At 45.7% G+C, this 19,209-nt stretch overlaps 1 protein-coding gene across 1 annotated transcript in view; it reads left to right on the top strand.

Annotated features, from left to right (window-relative positions):
• Positions 1-19,209, top strand: part of LOC129697847 (gamma-aminobutyric acid receptor subunit gamma-3-like) — a 252,892-nt gene that overhangs the window by 30,097 nt on the left and 203,586 nt on the right. The window contains exon 3 of the mRNA XM_055636508.1: positions 4,981-5,048. Within this exon, the coding sequence (XP_055492483.1) occupies positions 4,981-5,048 (68 nt within the window). The remainder of the gene's footprint in view (positions 1-4,980; positions 5,049-19,209) is intronic.

Here is a 19,209-nt window from a genome sequence, read left to right as displayed (position 1 = left end):
CCTGCCTCTGCCCCTTGCCTTTCCTTAACGTGACCCACATGTCTCTCTCCCGTGGTTTTGGAGTGACCACCTCTCTATAACTCCCCTCTATGACCTCCTCACTCTCCCTGATCAGAGCGAGGTCATCGAGCTGCTGCTCCAGGATCCTAATACGGTCCCTTAGGAGCCCCATCTCGCTGCACCTGGTGCAGATGTGGACGTCTGGAGGGCCATCCGACACCATGACCTCCCACATCTGACATCCAGAACAGTATACTGCTCTGACTGTCATTCTCCCGCCTTACCCTGGATCTGATACCAGTATAATACAAAAACACTGCACCTTTACTAAAACACTGCACCTTTAACCCACTGTACCTTAACTAAAGCACTGCCCCTTTAACCAGAAAGCACAAATGCTAACCTGATGTTGCACCCAATCAGCTGCTTCCTCTAGTCTGCTTCCACCAATCAGCGGCTTCCACCAGAACCCTCACTATGGAGTGTGGAACGTTACGGATTTCGGTAAAAAAGCCCTGACCCTCCTCCACTCGCTCCAACGGTCCTGGGCCTCTGTGAAAACAAGCCCCGCGCCCGATTTATATACTCACCGCCCTGACCCTCCTCCACTGCACCAACGTTCCTGGGCCTCTGTGAAAACAAGCCCCGCGCCCGATTTATATACTCATATGCTTTATATGTACTTTATACTTTATATGTATATATATATTATTGTGCTTATATGTGTGTGTATATATATATATATAACCCCTGTCACCTTTACTAATCAAGAATCTGTCCATCTCTGGCTAAAATATACCCATTGTCACCACAGCCGTCTGTGGCAATAAATTCCATAGATTCACCACCTTCTAACTAAAATAAATCCCTTCTCATCTCCTTTTTAAAGGTATGTCATTGATTCTGAGTCTATGGCCTCTGGTCCTAGACTCTCCCACTAGTGGAAACATCTTATAGAAACATATAAGGATCTTATAGAAACATATAAAATGATAAAAGGACTGGACAAACTAGATGCAGGAAAATTGTTCCCAATGTGAGTCCAGAACCAGGAGCCACAGTCTTAGAATAAAGAGGAGGTCATTTAAGACTGAGGTGAGAAAAAACTTTTTCATCCAGAGAGTTGTGAATTTGTGGGATTCCCTGCAACAGAGGGCAGTGGAGGCCAAGTCACTGGATGGATTGAAGAGAGAGTTAGACAAAGCTCTTGGGGGCTGGTGGAATCAAGAGATATGGGGAGAAGGCAGGCACGGGTTATTGATAAGGGACGATCAGCCATGATCACAATGAATATGATCATGTGGCCCAAAGGGCCGAATGACCTCCTCCTGCACATATTTTCCATGTTTCTATGTTTCTATCCTCTCAACATTCAATTTGTCCAGGCCTTTCACTATTCGCTAAGTTTCACTGAGGTCCCCACCCATCCTTTTAAACTCGAGTGAGTACAGGCCCAATGCCTCCCAACGCTCATCATATGTTAACCCAATGTTCCCTGGGATAATTCCCGTAAAGGTATTAAGGTAATATTTAAGAAATGTATTTCTTATCAACCCTGGAACAATGGCAAAAAGCCATGAATTCAACATCCAGATCAAAAGTTTTTCACATGCACTCGATATGAACCAGAGCAATAACATTCTTATTCTCTGCAGCTTTAGATGCAACAGCAACAATAAATATCCAATAAATAAATTTCGAATAAAGTTCAAATCTTATTCTAAGGATGAAGAAATAATCTTGGTTCACACTTGCACGAAGACAATGCTTCACAGTATGAGATGCCAACTCTGAAATGAAACATTGAACTGATACCCATTCGATCTCTCAAATAGACAATAGGTGCAGGAGTAGGCCATTCTGTTCTTGGAGCCAGCACCACCATTCAATGTGATCATGGCTGATCATCCACAATCAGTACCTCGTTCCAGCTTTCTCTCCATATCCCTTAACTCCGCTATCCCTAAGAGCTCTATCTAACTCTCTCCTGAAAGCATCCAGAGAACTAGTCTCCACCGTCCACACATTCACACATTCACAACTCTCTGTGTGAAAATGTTTTTCCTCATCTCCGTTCTAAATGGCTTACCACTTATTCTTAAACTATGACCCCTGGTTCTGGACCTCCAATATTGGGAACATGTTTCATGTCCAAACCCTTCATAATCTGATATGTTTCAATAAGATCCCCTCTCATCCTAAATTCCAGAGTGGACAAGCCCAGCCGCTCCAATCTATCAACATATGACAGTCCCGCCATCCCGGGAATTAACCTTGTGAACCTAGGCTGCACTCCCTCAATAGCAAGAATGTCCTTCCTGAAGTTTGGAGACCAAAACTGCACACAATACTCCAGGTGTGGACTCACAAGGGCCCTGTACAATTGCAGGAGGACCTCCTGCTCCTATAGAGGTCCTCCTGCATTTGTACAGGGCCCTAGTGCGACCACACCTGGACAAGATCTTACTCCAGCATTTTCTGTCGATCTGTAATTCAGGTAGTAGACAGGCAGCATCTCTGGAGAGAACAAACTGATCAGTCTGAAGAAGGGCCTCGACCCAGAATGCCACCCATTTCTTCTCTCCAGAGATGCTGCCTGTCCAGCTGAGTTACTTCAGCATTTTGTGTCTATCTTCGGTTCAGACCAGAATCCGTGTTCCTTCCTACACTTAAGACGTTTCAGCATCTTTTCGGGGGGAGAAAGGTGCTCTCCTGGTTGCCCTGCCAATAACTATTCCTCAAACAATATTATTTTTTTTAAAACCTACCCTCAATATTATCTCATTACTGTAAATTATATCTTGCTGTGTGTAATCTGGTGCAATGATTCCCACTTTAACAGTGGCACCATTTCAAAAGGTACATCATTGGCAAAAACGTGCTTTAAGGGCCTGTCCCACTTGGGCTATTTTTCAGGCCACTACAGGCGACTAGGCTGTTGCCACATGGTCACCAGGGATGTCGCCTGTACGGTCATGAGTCGTCTCCTCAGTCGCCCAAAGAGTCGTAGTGTCTTTCTGGTCGCCGCTGGATTTTCAACATGTTCAAAACATTTCAGCGACAGTGGGTTGGACGCCAATGAGTGTAGCTTGACTTCTCCTGACGTAGGTGCTGTCGTGGGTTTCTCGCCAGGGGACGTAGGTTGTAGCCGTTGCTGACTTCGGTGAATTCAATAGGCGACTACCTACGTCAACCGCGACAGGTATTGGCGACTGAATTCATTTGTCGCCGACAGGGTCGTAGCCTGTCGGAGCTTGGCGCCTGGTGGTCGTAGGTTGTCGTAGGACGGTGGAGGTTGCTCGCCTGTGTGGTCGGTAGGTGCCATAGTTTTCGTAGGTGTGGGCTCGAAGGCGGAGTAGTCCTCACGTTAGAAACAAAGAAACATAGAAAATAGGTGCAGTAGGCGCTTGTCGCACCGTTCAATATGCTTGCCATAGCCGGGGGCTTTGACTTTGACTCTGACTAGGTGGTGGGCTGTAAGTTTTTTTGAAACATAGAAACATAGAAAATTAGGTGGGGCAGGAGTAGGTGTAATTCGGCCCATTCAAGCCTGCACCTCCAGGGGTTCAATACGATCATGGCTGATGACATCCAACTCAGTATCCAATCCCTGCCTTCTCCCCATACCCCCTGATCCCTTTAGCCACAAGGGCCACAACTAACTCCCTCTTAAATATAGCTAATGAACTGGTCTCAACTACCTTCTGTGGCCGTTGCCGTAGATGTTGTTGTGTGTGGGGGGGGGTCCAGCCGCCATTTTTTTGGCGACCTGCTACGACTATGACAGTCACCTAAAAAATCGCCTAAGTGGGACAGGCCCTTTAGAATACCTAAAATGTAGTATCGCAACTTTTAAGAAACATATGGACAGGTACGTGGATAGGACCGGTTTGGAGGGATATGGACCAAATGCAGACAGGTGGGACTGGTGTAGATGGGACATGTTGGTTATAGTGGGCAAGTTGGGCTGAAGGGCCTGTTCACTCTATGAAAAAATGGGCTGAAAGATGGCAGATGGAGTTTAATGCTGATAAATGTGAGGTGCTACTCCTTGGCAGGACAAATCAAAATAGGACGCACATGGTAAATGGTAGGGAATTGAAGAATACAGTTGAACAGCGGGATCTGGGAATAACCATGCATAGTTCCTTGAAGGTGGAATCTCATTTAGATAGGGTGGTAAAGAAAGCTTTTGGTATGCTAGCCTTTATAAATCAGAGCATTGAGTATAGAAGCTGGGATGTAATGTTAAAATTGTACAAGGCATTGGTGAGACCAAATCTGGAGTATGGTGTACAATTTTGGTCGCCCAATTATAGGAAGGATGTGAACAAAATAGAGAGAGTACAGAGGAGATTTACTAGAATGTTGCCTGGGTTTCAACAACTAAGTTACAGAGATAGGTTGAATAAGTTAGGTCTTTATTCTCTGGAGCGCAGAAGGTTAAGGGGGGACTTGATAGAGGTCTTTAAAATGATGAGAGGGATAGACAGAGTTGATGTGGACAAGCTTTTCCCTTTGAGAATAGGGAAGATTCAAACAAGAGGACATGACTTCAGAATTAAGGGACAGAAGTTTAGGGGTAATATGAGGGGGAACTTCTTTACTCAGAGAGTGGTAGCGGTGTGGAATGAGCTTCCAGTGGAAGTGGTGGAGGCAGGTTCGTTGGTATCATTTCAAAATAAATTGGATAGGCATATGGATGAGAAGGGAATGGAGGGTTATGGTATGAGTGCAGGCAGGTGGGACTAAGGGAAAAAAAGTTGTTTGGCACGGACTTGTAAGGCCGAGATGGCCTGTTTCCGTGCTGCAATTGTTATATGGTTATATGGTTATGGTTAGGATATCCCGAAGTCTTAAAAAGGCACGGGTGAATACATTTTTTGTTTCTCACTATTTTAGTGAAGACGATGACCATTTATAGCATGGACATGAGCAAATGCCTTTACTAACATGGAACTTTTGTTTCCTATTTCACAGGAAAGCCGACCGTTATAAATGTTGATATCTATGTCAACAGCATCGGGCCGGTTTCTTCAATTAACATGGTGAGTAGGCTTTGCACCAATAACAATATCTTTTCAATTGAGCCTGATGTGATGTGCTTTGAAACAATGGATTTCAGAATAGTGATGGTCATGGCTTGGTTTCTTAAAGGCAGCCGTGAAAACCATTGCAGCCTGCATTGTCGAAAAACACAAACTTGACTTAAGATGTTGGCAGAGTGATGTTGAGTACAATTATTATCTGAATGTCAAATTTCATAATGGACGGCAAGATGGCACAGCAGTTAATGCTGCTGCCTCACTGACTCACTGGGATCGAGGTTTGATCCAGATCTTGGGTGCCGTCTTTGTGGGTTTGCACACTTCCTCTGCGGCTGTGTTTGGTTTTTGCTGGGTGTTCCGGTTCCCTCTCGAATGCAGATGTTGTATTGGTAGTTCAATTGGCTTCTGTAAACGACTCCTTCATGTAGATGTGGCAAAATAATCAGTTGGTTTGATTTTGTTTGGTTTATTGTCATGTCCACTGAGGTACAGTACTGAGGTACAGATACATTTGTTGCATTCTAACCAGCCAGTGAAAAGACTATATGTCATTACAATTGTGTCATCCACAGTGTACAGATACATATACGCCACAGCAGGACTTCTGACGGGTACCTGTAAAAGGGACCAAGTCACCCCGATTCTGGCCTCTCTCCACTGGCTCTCAGTATGGTACAGAGTCAATTTCAAGCTCCTCCTATATGTTTACAAAGCCTTTAATGGGCTTGCCCCCACCTATATCAAAAATCTGCTAACCCAACATTCTACCTCCAGATCCCACAGATCGGCGGACTTGGGGCTACTGACTATCCCCCGCGGTCCCGTTCTACCTCCAGGTTTAAGCTCAGGGGCGACCGTGCTTTTGTGGTTGCAGCACCTGGACTGTGGAACAGCATCCCTCTCCTCATCATAACTGCCCCCTCCATCGACTCCTTTAAGTCTAGACTTAAAACCTATTTCTACTCACAAGCCTTCCTTGAGGTCCTCTGAGGGAGCGCTGTATGTATGTATCTATGTTTGTATTGTTGATTTATGTACCACTGTATGTAGCATGTTAGTACCTGGACTGATGTAAAGCACTTTGATCAACGAGAGGTGTTTTTACATGTGCTAAGAAATAAAAGTGACTTGAATTTACATGATAATGGGAATAATGTGTATTGTGAGATAAAGTACAGTGAAGTTTGATTGTGGATAGTCTGAGGGTCTCCAGTGAGGTAGATCGTAGCTCAGATCCGCTCTCTAGTTGTCAATCGGATGATTCGCCTGCCCGATAACAGTTGGGAAGAAACTGTCCCTGAATCTGAGGGTGTGCATTTGCTCACTTCTGTACCTCTTGCCTGATGGGAGAGGGGAGAAGAACGAGTGACCGGGGTGAGACTCGCCCTTGATTATGCTGGTGGCCTTTGCTGAGGCAGCACGAGGTGTAAATGTAGTCGAGGGAACGGAGGAGGTTGGTTTGTGTGATGATCTGGGCTGCGTCCACAATTCTCTGCAATTTCTAGTGTTGATGCACATGCGGTGGTGGGGGGAGCAAGCTGGAAGAGCACGGGGAAATGAGGAGAGAGGCAAATGGAACTATTGGGAATGTGCCTCGGGAGCAGGCATGGACCCACTGGGCCGAATGGCCTCCATCTGTGTTGTTTTAAGTAAAATACATTGGGATTGTTGTTTAATAAACATGGAAGTTATAAAGCTGCATTTGTTTTGGCATAAATATTTCAATCTTTTATTATTTAGGTTAGCACTAGGGCCATGGAATTAAATTAGTTGAGCAAGGTCTGGTTGAATGGTAATATTTTTGTTGAATGGTAGCTCTGGTTGAGCTACGACCAGCGCGGCCCGTGGACTTCGGGACCTGCGGTCTCCGGGGAGGAAGCGGCCGCTCCAGACACTCCGAGCCGCTGAGAGTCTTCACCCGATGCCAGAAGTCCATCATCCGGTGAGAGGGCCTGAAGCATCGGGCTGCTGTATCGGCGACTGCAGAGGCCTCAATAGGCCCGACCATGGGTGAACAGGGGACGGGACTGGACTTTTGATGCCTTATCCCACAGTGGGCACCGTTGTGGGGGGGATGCTTTTATGTTTACTCTTAATTCTTTGATGTTGTGTCTTAACTTTATTTGTGTGCTGCAATGGCAAGGCAGATTTCACTACACCAATTGGTGTATGTGATAATAAATGTCCTTTGTATCCTTTGTATGAGCTTGAGAGGCTGAATGGCCTACATTTCCCAGTTATCTTACTTTGTTCATCCAGATTCAGATTCAATTTTATTTGTCATTGTCAGTGTACAGTACAGAGACAACGAAATGCATTTAGCATCTCCCTTGAAGAGCGACATAGCAAACGATTTGAATAAAAAATAATAAGTGTCCCGGGGGGGGGGTGGTGATTGGCAGTCCTTAAATATATCAAAACTTTAGGGCAACACTGTGGTGCAGCAGTAGAACGTCTGCCTCTCAGCGCCAGAGACCCGGGCGCTGATTGGCAGTCACCGAGGTACGTTGTTGAGTAGAAGGTACGTTTTGAGTAGCCTTGTCAGAGATTTGTCGAAATGTGGAAACAAAGAACTGCAGATGCTTAATGGTTAATACACAAAAGGACATGAACGTTCTGGAATAAGGTTGGCGCACCAGAGAACTGGGTTCAATCCTGACCGTGGGTGCTGTCTGTATGGAGTTTGCATGTTCTCCCTGTGACCTTGTGCGTTTTCTCCGGGTGCTCCGTTTATCTCCCGCACTATAAAGAAGTATAGGTTGTAGGTTCATTGTCTTCAGTAACATTGTAAATTGTCCGTAGTGTGTAGGATCGCTGGTCGGTGCGGACCCGGTGGGCTGAAGGGCCTATTTCCACTCTGTATCTCTCCAGTCTGCAGTCTAACTCAGCAGCAGCTCATGCAGCATCCCAGAGCCTCAGAAACGAAAACCTAACCTGATATTCCAGTGTGGTACTGACTGAGTGCTGTACTGTCAGGGCTGTCGAGGCCAGAAATGCTACCTGCCCACAATGTTCTCCAGTGATGCTGCATGACCTGCTGAAATACTCCAGCACTTTGTTTCCCTTGTCAGCGATTCCCTTTGGCGGAGCCATTAAGCTCAATTTTGAACTGACGTCAGTGAAGATATTCAATTTCTGAGACCGTAGCAACTCTGCGCATTAATTCATATTCCCCGGCTTAATTTATGGCCTCTGTTGTCCCTCAGGGATGAAACTTCCCAACCTTATCCAACTGACCTTTGTTACAACTCCAACCTACTAATGAAGATGACTGTTCACTGTCCTCTGAAATGGGCCAGCAAACCATTGAGTGCAAGGGACTGATTTGAGATGCACATTAAATCCTAGTGATGCCCACTATCTTTGGAAGAAGTATGTTTTAAGGATGATGTGCTTGGCATCGCAGCTAAAACAAAATAGATTTGTAAAATTATCAACGTGGGCGGCACGGTGGCTTAGCGGTAGAGCTACTGCCTTACAGTGCCAGAGACCCTGATTCAATCCTGACTACAGGTGCTCCTCTGTACATTCTCACCGTGACCTGTGTGGGTTTTCTCCGAGATTTCTTCCGCAGTTGTACAGGGCTCTGGTGAGACCACATCTGGAGTATTGTGTACAGTTTTGGTCTACTAATTTGAGGAAGGACATCCTTGAGATTGAGGCAGTGCAGCATAGGTTCACGAGATTGATCCCTGGGATGGCGGGATTGTCATATGAGGAAAGATAGAAAAGACTAGGCTTGTATTAGATGGATGAGGGGGGATCTTATAGAAAAGGACTGGACAAGCTAGATGCAGGAAAAATGTTCCCAATGTTGGGCGAGTCCAGAACCAGGGCCACAATCTTAGAATAAAGGGGATCCATTTAAGTCTGAGGTGAGAAAAAACTTTTTCACCCAGAGAGTTGCGTATTTGTGGAATTCCCTGCCACAGAGGGCAGAGGAGGCCAAGTCACTGGATGGATTTAAGAGAGGGTTAGATAGAGCTCTAGGGGATAGTGGAATCAAGGGATATGGGGAGAAGGCAGGCACGGGTTATTGATTGGGGACGATCAGCCATGATCACAATGAATGGCGGTGCTGGCTCGTAGGGCCGAATGGCCTCCTCCTGCACATATTTTCTATGTTTCTCTCATCGGTTTCCTCCTGGACTCCATTGACGTTCAGGATTGTAGGTTAATTGGCTTGGTATAAATGTAAAATAAAACGATCCCTGGTGTACTTAGGGCAGTGTTAATGTGCAGGAGTCGTTTGCCGTTGTGTGGACTCGATGGGCCGAAGGGCCTGTTTCCGTGCTGCATCTCTATAAGCTAAAACTAAAATAATTTAAGTTTGCACGAGGAAGCATATTCTGCAGTGTCTACCTTGTGTTTGATGTGCCAGGAATAACTTTCTGATACTAGCCTCAATGAAGATTTATTTTTCACCTTATCCATTGCAGTGGCACTATTGTTCGATAATAAACCAGTCATTTGTGTGCCCAGGTTAGCTGCTCGATAAATTGTAGCAGTAATTAACTTCATTAGTGGAACCAAAGCGCTTTAAAATATCCTGAGGTCATGAAAGGCACAAAATAATTAAAGATCTGTAATCTTTGCTAGGTTGTGGATTTAATAGCCAGTAATGGCTCATGCCGACCATTCCCAAAAGTCGGATTTCTTTGGCGGGGTTTAATTTCTACTTTAGAGCCTCGGAAACTAAAATCTTATCTGATATTCCAGTGTTTAAGAAGGAACTTCAGATGCTGGAAAATCGAAGGTAGACAAAATTGCTGGAGAAACTCAGCGGGTGAGGCAGCATCTATGGAGCGAAGGAAATAGAAACATAGACAATAGGTGCAGGAGTTGGCCATTCGGCCCTTCAAGCCTGCACCGCCATTCAACATGATCATGGCTGATTATCCAACTCAGTATCCTGTCCCTGCCTTCTCTCCATACCTGATACCTTTAGCCAAAAGGGCCACATCTAACTCCTGCTTAAATATAGCCAATGAACTGGTCTCAACTACCTTCTGTGGCAGAGAATTCCAGAGATTCATCACTCTCTAGTGTTTTTCTCATCTCAGTCTTAAACGATTTCCCCCTTATCCTTAAACTGTAACCCCTTGTTCTGGACTTCCCCAACATCGGGAACAATCTTCCTGCATCTAGCCTGTCCAGCACCTTAATAATTTTGTAAGTTTCTATAAGATCCCCCCTCAATCTTCTAAATTCTAGCGAGTACAAGCCGAGTCTATCCAGTCTTTCGTCATATGAAAGTCCTCACAGCTCAGGAATCAGTCTGGTGAACCTTCTCTGCACTCCCTCTATGGCAAAAATTAGGTGACGTTTCTGGTCGAGACCCTTCTTCAGATTGAAGAAGGGTCTCGACCCATAGCGTCACCTAGTTCCTTCGCTCCATAGACGCTGCATCACCCGCTGATATTCCAGTGTGGTATTCAGGGAGTGCCTTACTGTCGGGAATCAGGCAAGGCATTAAATTGAAGGTATCTGCACTCTCAGAATGGCGTGAAGTTGTCTGTGGTATTATCTGAAAGATGATAAGATTATCACTGGAGTACCGGCTAACATTTATCCTTTAATCATAGAAGCATGGAAGTAGACTCTTCAGCCTTATTTGTCTCTCCAAACCTGGTTTTATAACTGAGCTAGTCCCATATCTCTCTAAACCTTCCTATCCATGTACCTGTCTCAATATATTTTAATCTTTGCCATTATACCCGACTCTACATTTAACTCTGGCAGCTTCTTCCATCTGTGCACCAGCTTCTGCTCAAAGAAATTGCCCCTCAGGACTCGTAAATCTTTCCCCTTGCCTTAAATCGATGCCTCCCTACTTCTGGACTACTCCACCCCAGGAAAAACTGTGTGGCCATTCGCCTTATCAATACCTCTTGTGATTTTTGTTTTCCTTTGCAAGATCCCGCTAGCCTCCAGGGAAAATAAGTCTATCAATTCTATCCAGTCTATGTAGCCTCTCCCAGTAGCTCAAGCCCTCGAGTCACGGTGAGATCCTGGTGATTTATTTTCAATATCAGTATTATGGGAATACATTGCCTGATTCGGATTTTGTTTTACGATATATTCATTGTATTTTTATTATGGGTTCCAACTCTAGATCAGTCAGTCTGGTTCTGATGTAGACTTCACATTCCTTGTTGGTTTTGTAAACCAAGCAAGCTGCTGGATTTAGCTTAGGTTTAGCTTAGAGATACATCGCGGAAACAGGCCCTTCGGCCCACCGGGTCCGCGCCGACCTGTGATCCCCGCACATTAACACTATCCTACACTCACCAGGGACAGTTTTTACATTTACCAAGCCAATTGTACTTCCGGTGGCGCTGGTGCCAGCAGCCTCCACCTTCAGCCGGGTATCTTTTTGTTTTTTTGTTTTTTTAGTTACGTTGATGTGTGTTTTTTATGATTTTTTAATGTCTTTATGTTGGGGAAGAGGGCACGGTGCGGGGGATACCGTCCTTCAGCCGCTTCCTGGTGAGGACGCGACTATTATTCGAGTCGCGTCCTCGCCCCCCCCCCCAGCGGCCTACCTACCTGGATTGGCGCGGCCTTTCCTGCCGGGATCGACCAGAGCTCCAGCAGCGGCGGGACAGCGCTGAAACATCGCGGGGCTGGCGATGCCTTACCGGGGGTCGCCGTCTGGAGCCCGGAGTGCTGGACCTGCTGCACCGACATCATGGAGCTGCGGTTTGCGGAGCTCCCAACGCGGGCGGCGCTGATCAACAACGCGGGGTCCTGCGACTCTGCCCGGCTCGACCTGCGGACTCGGGAGCTGCAGACTCCGGCTGCGGGAGGCGGCTGATCGGGAGGTCCGGGCCGCTGAGGAGGAGGATGCTCACCGTCGGGGATCGGCGTCGGCGTTCCACCAGCCCGGCGTGAGGGCCTGAACATCGGGCCACCCGGGGCGGCGACTGCGGGTGCTCGGAAGGCCCCGACCACGGATGAACATCTGGGAAGATCGGAGGGGAGGCTGGCTGGACAATGGTGCCTTCCTCACCTTGGTGCCACTGTGTTGTGTTGTGTCGTGGACTTTCTGTGTTTGTGCTTTTTTTTTAAATTCTATTTTATTTTTTTAATATGTTTTAATATTTATTATTTATTTATTTTTATGATACTGACTGTAAAGGGAAATTCATTTCGTTGTCTCTAATTGAGACAATGGCAATAAATTTGAATACAATACAATACAATACAATACAAGCCAATCAACCTACAAGCCTGTACGTCTTTGCAGTGTGGGAAGAAACCAAATTTCTCGGAGAAACGGGGGAAAATGTGCAAACTCCGCACAGACAGCATCTGTAGCCGGGATCGAACTTGTGTCTCTGGTGCTGTACGCGCTGTCAGGCAGCAACTCTACCAGTGCACCATTGTGCCAGCTCTCCACTTATCTGCACTTTCCTGACAACCACAGGAATAGTGTTTGTTGCCCTTTCTGCATTGTTTACCGTGTTTTGAAATGGAGATTTACTCATTAGCACAACAGCTGTCAAATGAAGTCCGGGGAAAGACATTGAGAGAATAATTGGAATTTATTCTCTGATTCAAAAGCCGACATTTTAATTTTGATTTCAGTAGCCAGTGAATTATGCCACTGGTTACTTGTGTGTTTGATTTAATCAAATGGAAAATACAGGCATTATCCAATTATTTTGCATTAAAAATCAGAGTCGAGTCATTTGTATTATATTATAACAGAACAGAGAACATTGAAATCTTAAAATGAACAGGAACCAGTAATTTCATACAAGGCTCAAGAGATGGCGTAATGTACAATGCAAGGCTCCAACCCAGATTCTTGTGATGATATTCAATTATACCCGAGAAAATCTCTCCAGTGTGACGTCTATTTTTACTGCACATTGCAAACTTGTTGAATACTTAATTAACTTGAAACTATATTAGCACGGGAGTCAGAGGCTATGGGGAGAAGGCAAGAGATTGAGGATGGGAGGAGAGATAGATCAGCCATGATTCAATGGCGGAGTAGACTTGATGGGCCAAATGGCCTAATTCTGCTCCTGTCACTTATGAACTCAAGATCTTACGGTCATAAGGTCATAAGGCATAGTCGAATTAGGCCATTCGGCCCATCAATTCTACTCCGCCATTCAATCATGGCTGATCTATCTCTCTCCTTCCTAACCCCATACTATGAATCCCATTTTCTCTTGTTTATGCAGTTCACAGTTAGAATGCTATCTGTTTCTTTGTCCCTCTGTGCCCCCCTCTCTGTCCCCCCCCTCTCTGTCCCCCCCTCTCTGTCCCCCCCTCTCTGTCCCCCTCCCTCTGTCCCCCTCCCTCTGTCCCCCTCCCTCTGTCCCCCTCCCTCTGTCCCCCTCCCTCTGTCCCCCCTCCCTCTGCCTCCCTCCCTCTGCCTCCCTCCCTCTGTCTCTCTTTGTCCGCCCCCACCTGGAGTATTGCGTACAGTTTTGGTCTCCAAATCTGAGGAAGGACATTATTGCCATAGAGGGAGTGCAGAGACGGTTCACCAGATTGATTCCTGGGATGTCAGGACTGTCTTATGACGAAAGACTGGATAGACTTGGTTTATACTCTCTAGAATTTAGGAGATTGAGAGGGGATCTTATAGAAACTTACAAAATTCTTAAGGGGTTGGACAGGCTAGATGCAGGAAGATTGTTCCCGATGTTGGGGAAGTCCAGGACAAGGGGCCACAGCTTAAGGATAAAGGGGAAATCCTTTAAAACCGAGATGAGAAGAACTTTTTCACGCAGAGAGTGGTGAATCTCTGGAACTCTCTGCCACAGAGGGTAGTTGAGGCCAGTTCATTGGCTATATTTAAGAGGGAGTCAGATGTGGCCCTTGTGGCTAAGGGGATCAGGGGGTATGGAGAGAAGGCAGGTACGGGATACTGAGTTGGATGATCAGCCATGATCATATTGAATGGCGGTGCAGGCTCGAAGGGCCGAATGGCCTACTCCTGCACCTAATTTCTATGTTTCTATGTTTCTCTATCTCCCCCCCATCCCTGTCAGTGCGATAATATTCAGACTTTAGAATCAACTGCAAGCTTATCATGAAATAATTTGCAGGCTGGAACTCCTCGTGTAATGTTTCACGATTTGTTTAAATTGAAGCATAAATGTCACAAAATAGTTGCAGTAAAGAACATTATTGGGCCCATCAAGTACCGACTGTTCTTTACAGAGCGATTTAGTTCTTTATTTCTCCGGCTTATTCTCCATTGTTATTATTTGTAAATATTTGTCCAATTCCTTTTTGAAAGCCACAACAGAAATTGTATCCATTGCACACTCGGCAGTGTTTTGTATAGAGACACAAGGAAGTTGTGTTCACAGTTTAGTTTATTGTCACATGTACCTAGGTACTGTGAAAAGCTTTTGTTGCGTGCTATCCAGTCAGTGGAAAGACAATACATGATTGCTGTATAATCGAGCCACTTGCAGTGTATAGATACATGATAAGGGAATAACGTTTAGTGCAAGGTAAAGCCAGCATTGTCTAAAGAAGGATGGTCTGAGGGTCACCAATGAGGTAGATTGCAATTCAGGACAGCTCTCTGGTTGTGGTAGGATGATAAATTTGCTTGATAACAGCTTGGAAGAAAGTGCCCCTGGATCTGGAGGTGTGCGTTTTCACACTTCTGTACCTTTTGCCCTCTGGGAGAGAGGAGAAGATGGAATGGCCAGGGTGCGGCTCGTCCCTGATTGTGCTGCTGGCCTTGCCGAGCTTCATTTTCTTGTTCTTATTTCTAGATGGTTGTTATTCTCTGTACAAGTAAGTTCTTCCCCAGGTAACATCTGGATCTTCTTTCAGTCACTTTGAATCCACGTCCTATTATGGCTAGAAGCCTCCACCGACCAGGACAGCACCAGTCTGAAGAGGGGTCTCGACCCGAAACATCGCCCTTTCCTTCTCTCCAGAGATGCTGCCTGTCTCGCTGAGTTACACCAGCATTTTTTTGTGTCTATATTCGGTGTAAACCTGCATCTGCTGTTCCTTCCTACACATCTCTCTGTTTACACAAAAACAGACATAAAAACAGTTTTTATCCACGAGTAGTTGCTCTTCTCAACAGCCAAAAACCTGTAGCCTCCCTTTGATCTGGTATTTTGTTGGTTCACATACTTGATCAATGGTGTTTTATCATGAATGTTTTATTATTATTAATCTTTAGTGTTTTCTGAGTCATTCAAGAACTGAGTCACTCCAGAACAAGGGGTCACAGTTTAAGGCTAAGGGAGAAATCTTTTAGGACCAATATGAGAAAAAACGTTTTTCACACAGTGGTGAATCCCTGGAATTCTCTGCCACAGAAGGTAGTTGAAGCCAGTTCATTGGCTATATTTAAGAGGGAGTTAGATGTGGCCCTTGTGGCTGAAGGGATCAGGGGGTATGGAGAGAAGACAGGTACAGGATACTGAGCTGGATGATCAGCCATGATCATATTGAATGGCGGTGCAGGCTCGAAGGGCCGAATGGCCTACTCCTGCACCTATTTTCTATGTTTCTATGTTTCGTAACTGTCACTGTATGTCATGTTGTTACTTGTGGGCGCAGCACCAAGGCAAATTCCTTGTATGTGAATACTCGGCCAATAAACTTACTTACTCTGTTTAAACCCACCATGACCTTGACCATGTCCACTGTTTCTCCTCTCAACCTTCTCTGGACGAACCTCGTCTCTGCTGGTCTCTCCTCATGCCTGGAACTATTCCAGCTCAGCAGAAGTACTAATCCAAAAGCTACAGATGCCGAGAATGATGGCTGCGATGTTGGCATTAAAATTTCATTTGAAAAGCAATCCTCTGGAGCTATCGGCACAGAACCTGCCAACTTGAATGGATGGGTCATTCTGAATCTTTTTGTGAGCGCGTGTGTATTTAAGAAATGCGCAGGGATTGGTCCCAGTAGAGCGGGGAGCCTGTCTGCAGTATGTGTCAGTTCCCATCAGGGTTCCACCTCCTCACACGTACAATCAAGCTTGAATGTAAGTAAGTAAGCGGCTCTCTGCAGCCCCACTGGGATTCAACGGAATGGTAAAAGCAGTAAGGTGGCATATTATAGGTCTTGTTTACAAAAGGCTGTCAATTGTCACCTGAGATTTTGAAGCTGCGTTTGGGCAGGTGGGGCATTTCAGTTGACAGCAGCTATTCCCATCAGGGGGAACTTCGGATCATGAGACAAGTTCCTATTCGATTGCGTTTCCCGTGCATGAGCCCACTGACATGCGAGACGGTATTGTGCCTCGAATCTTCTCCCCCTGCATATCACTTTCGGAACGCAATGATGCTGTAATAACAACTGCTTTCCCTGCCACATCTACAGGCACAAAAAAATCAGACGCGAGGAACTGGGGCGGCACGAAGGCGTGGCGTTAGGGCTACTTACTGCCTCACAGCGCCAGAGACCCGGGTTCGACCCCGACTACGGGTGCTTGTCTTCACGGAGTTTGTGCGCTCTACCCGTGACCTGCGTGGGTTTTCTTCCGAGATCTTCTGTTTCCTTCCCACTCTCAGGATTTGTTGGTTAATTGGCTTGGTATGAATGTAAAATCTCCCTAGCGTGTGTAGGATAGTGTTAATGTGCGGGCATCGCTGGTCGGTGCGGACTCGATGGGCCGAAGGGCCTGTATCGGCTGGATCTCTAAACTAAACTATACTGCAGATGCTGGTTTATAGAATAGGATAAAGTGCTGGAGTAACTCTGCGAGGCGGGCAACATCTCTGGAGGACATGCAATGTCCGACATCATGTGACATTTCAGGTTGGGATCCTCTTTAGACCGTCCAGAATCGGGCCCACCAAGCCCAAGCTAAGCGACATGTACCCGTTTGCACAAACACTGCATTAATCCCACTTTATTCCCTGCAAATTGCCACCAGATACTACTTGCATACAAATAACAGTGGCCCTTTCAATATGAGCATGGCTGATCATCCTAAATCAGTACCCCGTTTCTGCTTTCTGACCATATCCCTTGATTCAGTTAGCCCTAAGAGCTAAACCCAACTCTCTCTTGAATATATCCAGTGAAATGGATTCCACGGATTCACAACTCTCTGGGTGAAAATGTTTTTCCTCAGCTCTGTCCTAAATGGCCAACCCCTTATTCTTAAACTGTGACCCCTGGTTCTGGACTCCCCCAACATCGAGAACATGTTCCTGCAGTTTTCTGTAACTAGCCTGTCCAATCCCTAAATCATTTTATGTTCCATCTCATCCTTCTAAATTCCAGTGAATATAAGCCCAGTTCCTGATCCATTATTTTATCATATGACAGTCCCGCTATCCCAGGAATTAACCTGGCGAACCCAAGCTGCACTCCCTCAATAGCAAGAATGTCCTCCCTCAAATTAGGAGACCAAAACTGCACACAATACTCCAGGTGCGGTCTCACCAGGGCTCTGTACAGCTCCCGTAGTAGCTCCTTGCTCCTATACTCAAATCCTCTTGCTTTGAATCCTGTACTCAAATACTCTCGCTATATATCTTATACTCCAATCCTCTCGCTATGGAATAACGAAACTAAAAACTAAATCTTGAATGAATTATTGATACATTATAGTCACATGTTCCTAGGTACAGTTGTTTTGCACACAGCCTAGGCGATACACAAGTCTCGCCACGTGTCTGGCACGAACAAAGTTAGCCCCTGTCCCACTTAGGCAATTTTTTTTTTAGGCGACTACAAGCGACTAGGCTGTTGCCACATGGTCGTGAGTAGTCTCCTCAGTCGCCCAAAGAATCGTAACGTTTTTATGGTCGCCGCTGGATTTTGAAATGTGTAAAACTTTTTGGCGCCAGTTGGCTTGACGCCAATGAGCGTAGCTTGACTTCTTCAGACGTAGGTATCTACGTCTACCTATGTCAACCGGCAACAGGTACTGGCGACTGAATTGTCTTACCTTCGTAACTTGTCACGGGTGGAAGTAGCTTGTCGGAGGTGTGGTCGCAGGTGGACGTCCTAATCGGTCGCCGATTGTCGGTAGCTTGCCGTAACTGGACATCGACTAGGTGATAGGTTGTTGTAGACATTGTCATAAACATTGTCGTAGAGCCATCCAGTCCCCGTTTTTTTGCCGACCTTCTACGACTATGGCGGTCGCTGAAAAAATCGCCTAAGTGGGACAGGCCCATTACTTTGTTCTCTAAACCAACAGAAGGCATTTCCTTAAGGGTAGGAACAATGCTGTGCATTATGTGCAGCACACTGATTTCCTTTGGGAATGGATTGGAGTAGAACATGGATTTGAATGTTTTGTTGTTTTGAAGATTTACTACATAATGTCTGCCTTTATTACATGGCTACTGCAATTATTGCGTTAAGGTTCACGATCGCTGGTTTATTGCTGTTACTGCTTCCACTGTTTGATTCTGACTGCCGTCTCTTTATTTTTATGGCTTTTTGATCTCCCTACAATAACCTTATGTCCCCTGTAAATAAATCCAAAGCCTGCAGTCAGCCACATAGGGTAAGGCATTGCAGCCTTACAAGCAGCAAGGGTAGAAACATTTGCCAGTGATGTAGACACAGAAAAGTGGATGGAGTAACTCAGCAGGTCAGACAGCATCTCTGGAGGAAAGGAATGGGTGAGGTTTTTGGGTCGAGACCCTTCTTCAGGCTGAGAGTCAGGGAAAAGGGAAGTTCAAGTTCAAGTGAGTTTATTGTCATGTGACCCTGATGGGACAATGAAATTCTTGCTTTGCTTCAGCACAACAGAACATAGTAGGCATTGACTACAAAATAGATCAGTGTGTCCATATACCATAATATAAATATATACACACATGGATAAATAAACTGATAAAGTGCAAATAACAGATAATGGGTTATTAATAATTAGTTTTGGCCAAGCCAGGTTTAATAGCCTGGTGGCTGTGGGGAAGTAGCTATTCCTGAACCTGGGCGTTGCAGTCTTCAGGCTCCTGTGCCTTCTACCTGAAGTTAGCAGGGAGATGAGTGGCCAGGATGGTGTGGGTCTTTGATGATACTGCCAGCCTTTTTGAGGCAGCGACTGCGATACATTTTCTCTGGGAAACCAGGGAAAAAGACGGTGATGTAAAGAGATCTAGAACAAATGAATGACACACAAAAAAAAAAGTAACGTTGATAAACGACAGGCCATTGTTATCTGTTTGCTGGATGAGAACGAGTACAG

The sequence above is a fragment of the Leucoraja erinacea genome, chromosome 6 (genome assembly GCF_028641065.1).
Source record: "Leucoraja erinacea ecotype New England chromosome 6, Leri_hhj_1, whole genome shotgun sequence".
Taxonomy (NCBI): domain Eukaryota; kingdom Metazoa; phylum Chordata; class Chondrichthyes; order Rajiformes; family Rajidae; genus Leucoraja; species Leucoraja erinaceus.
This window is presented reverse-complemented; position numbering and strand designations above follow the sequence as displayed.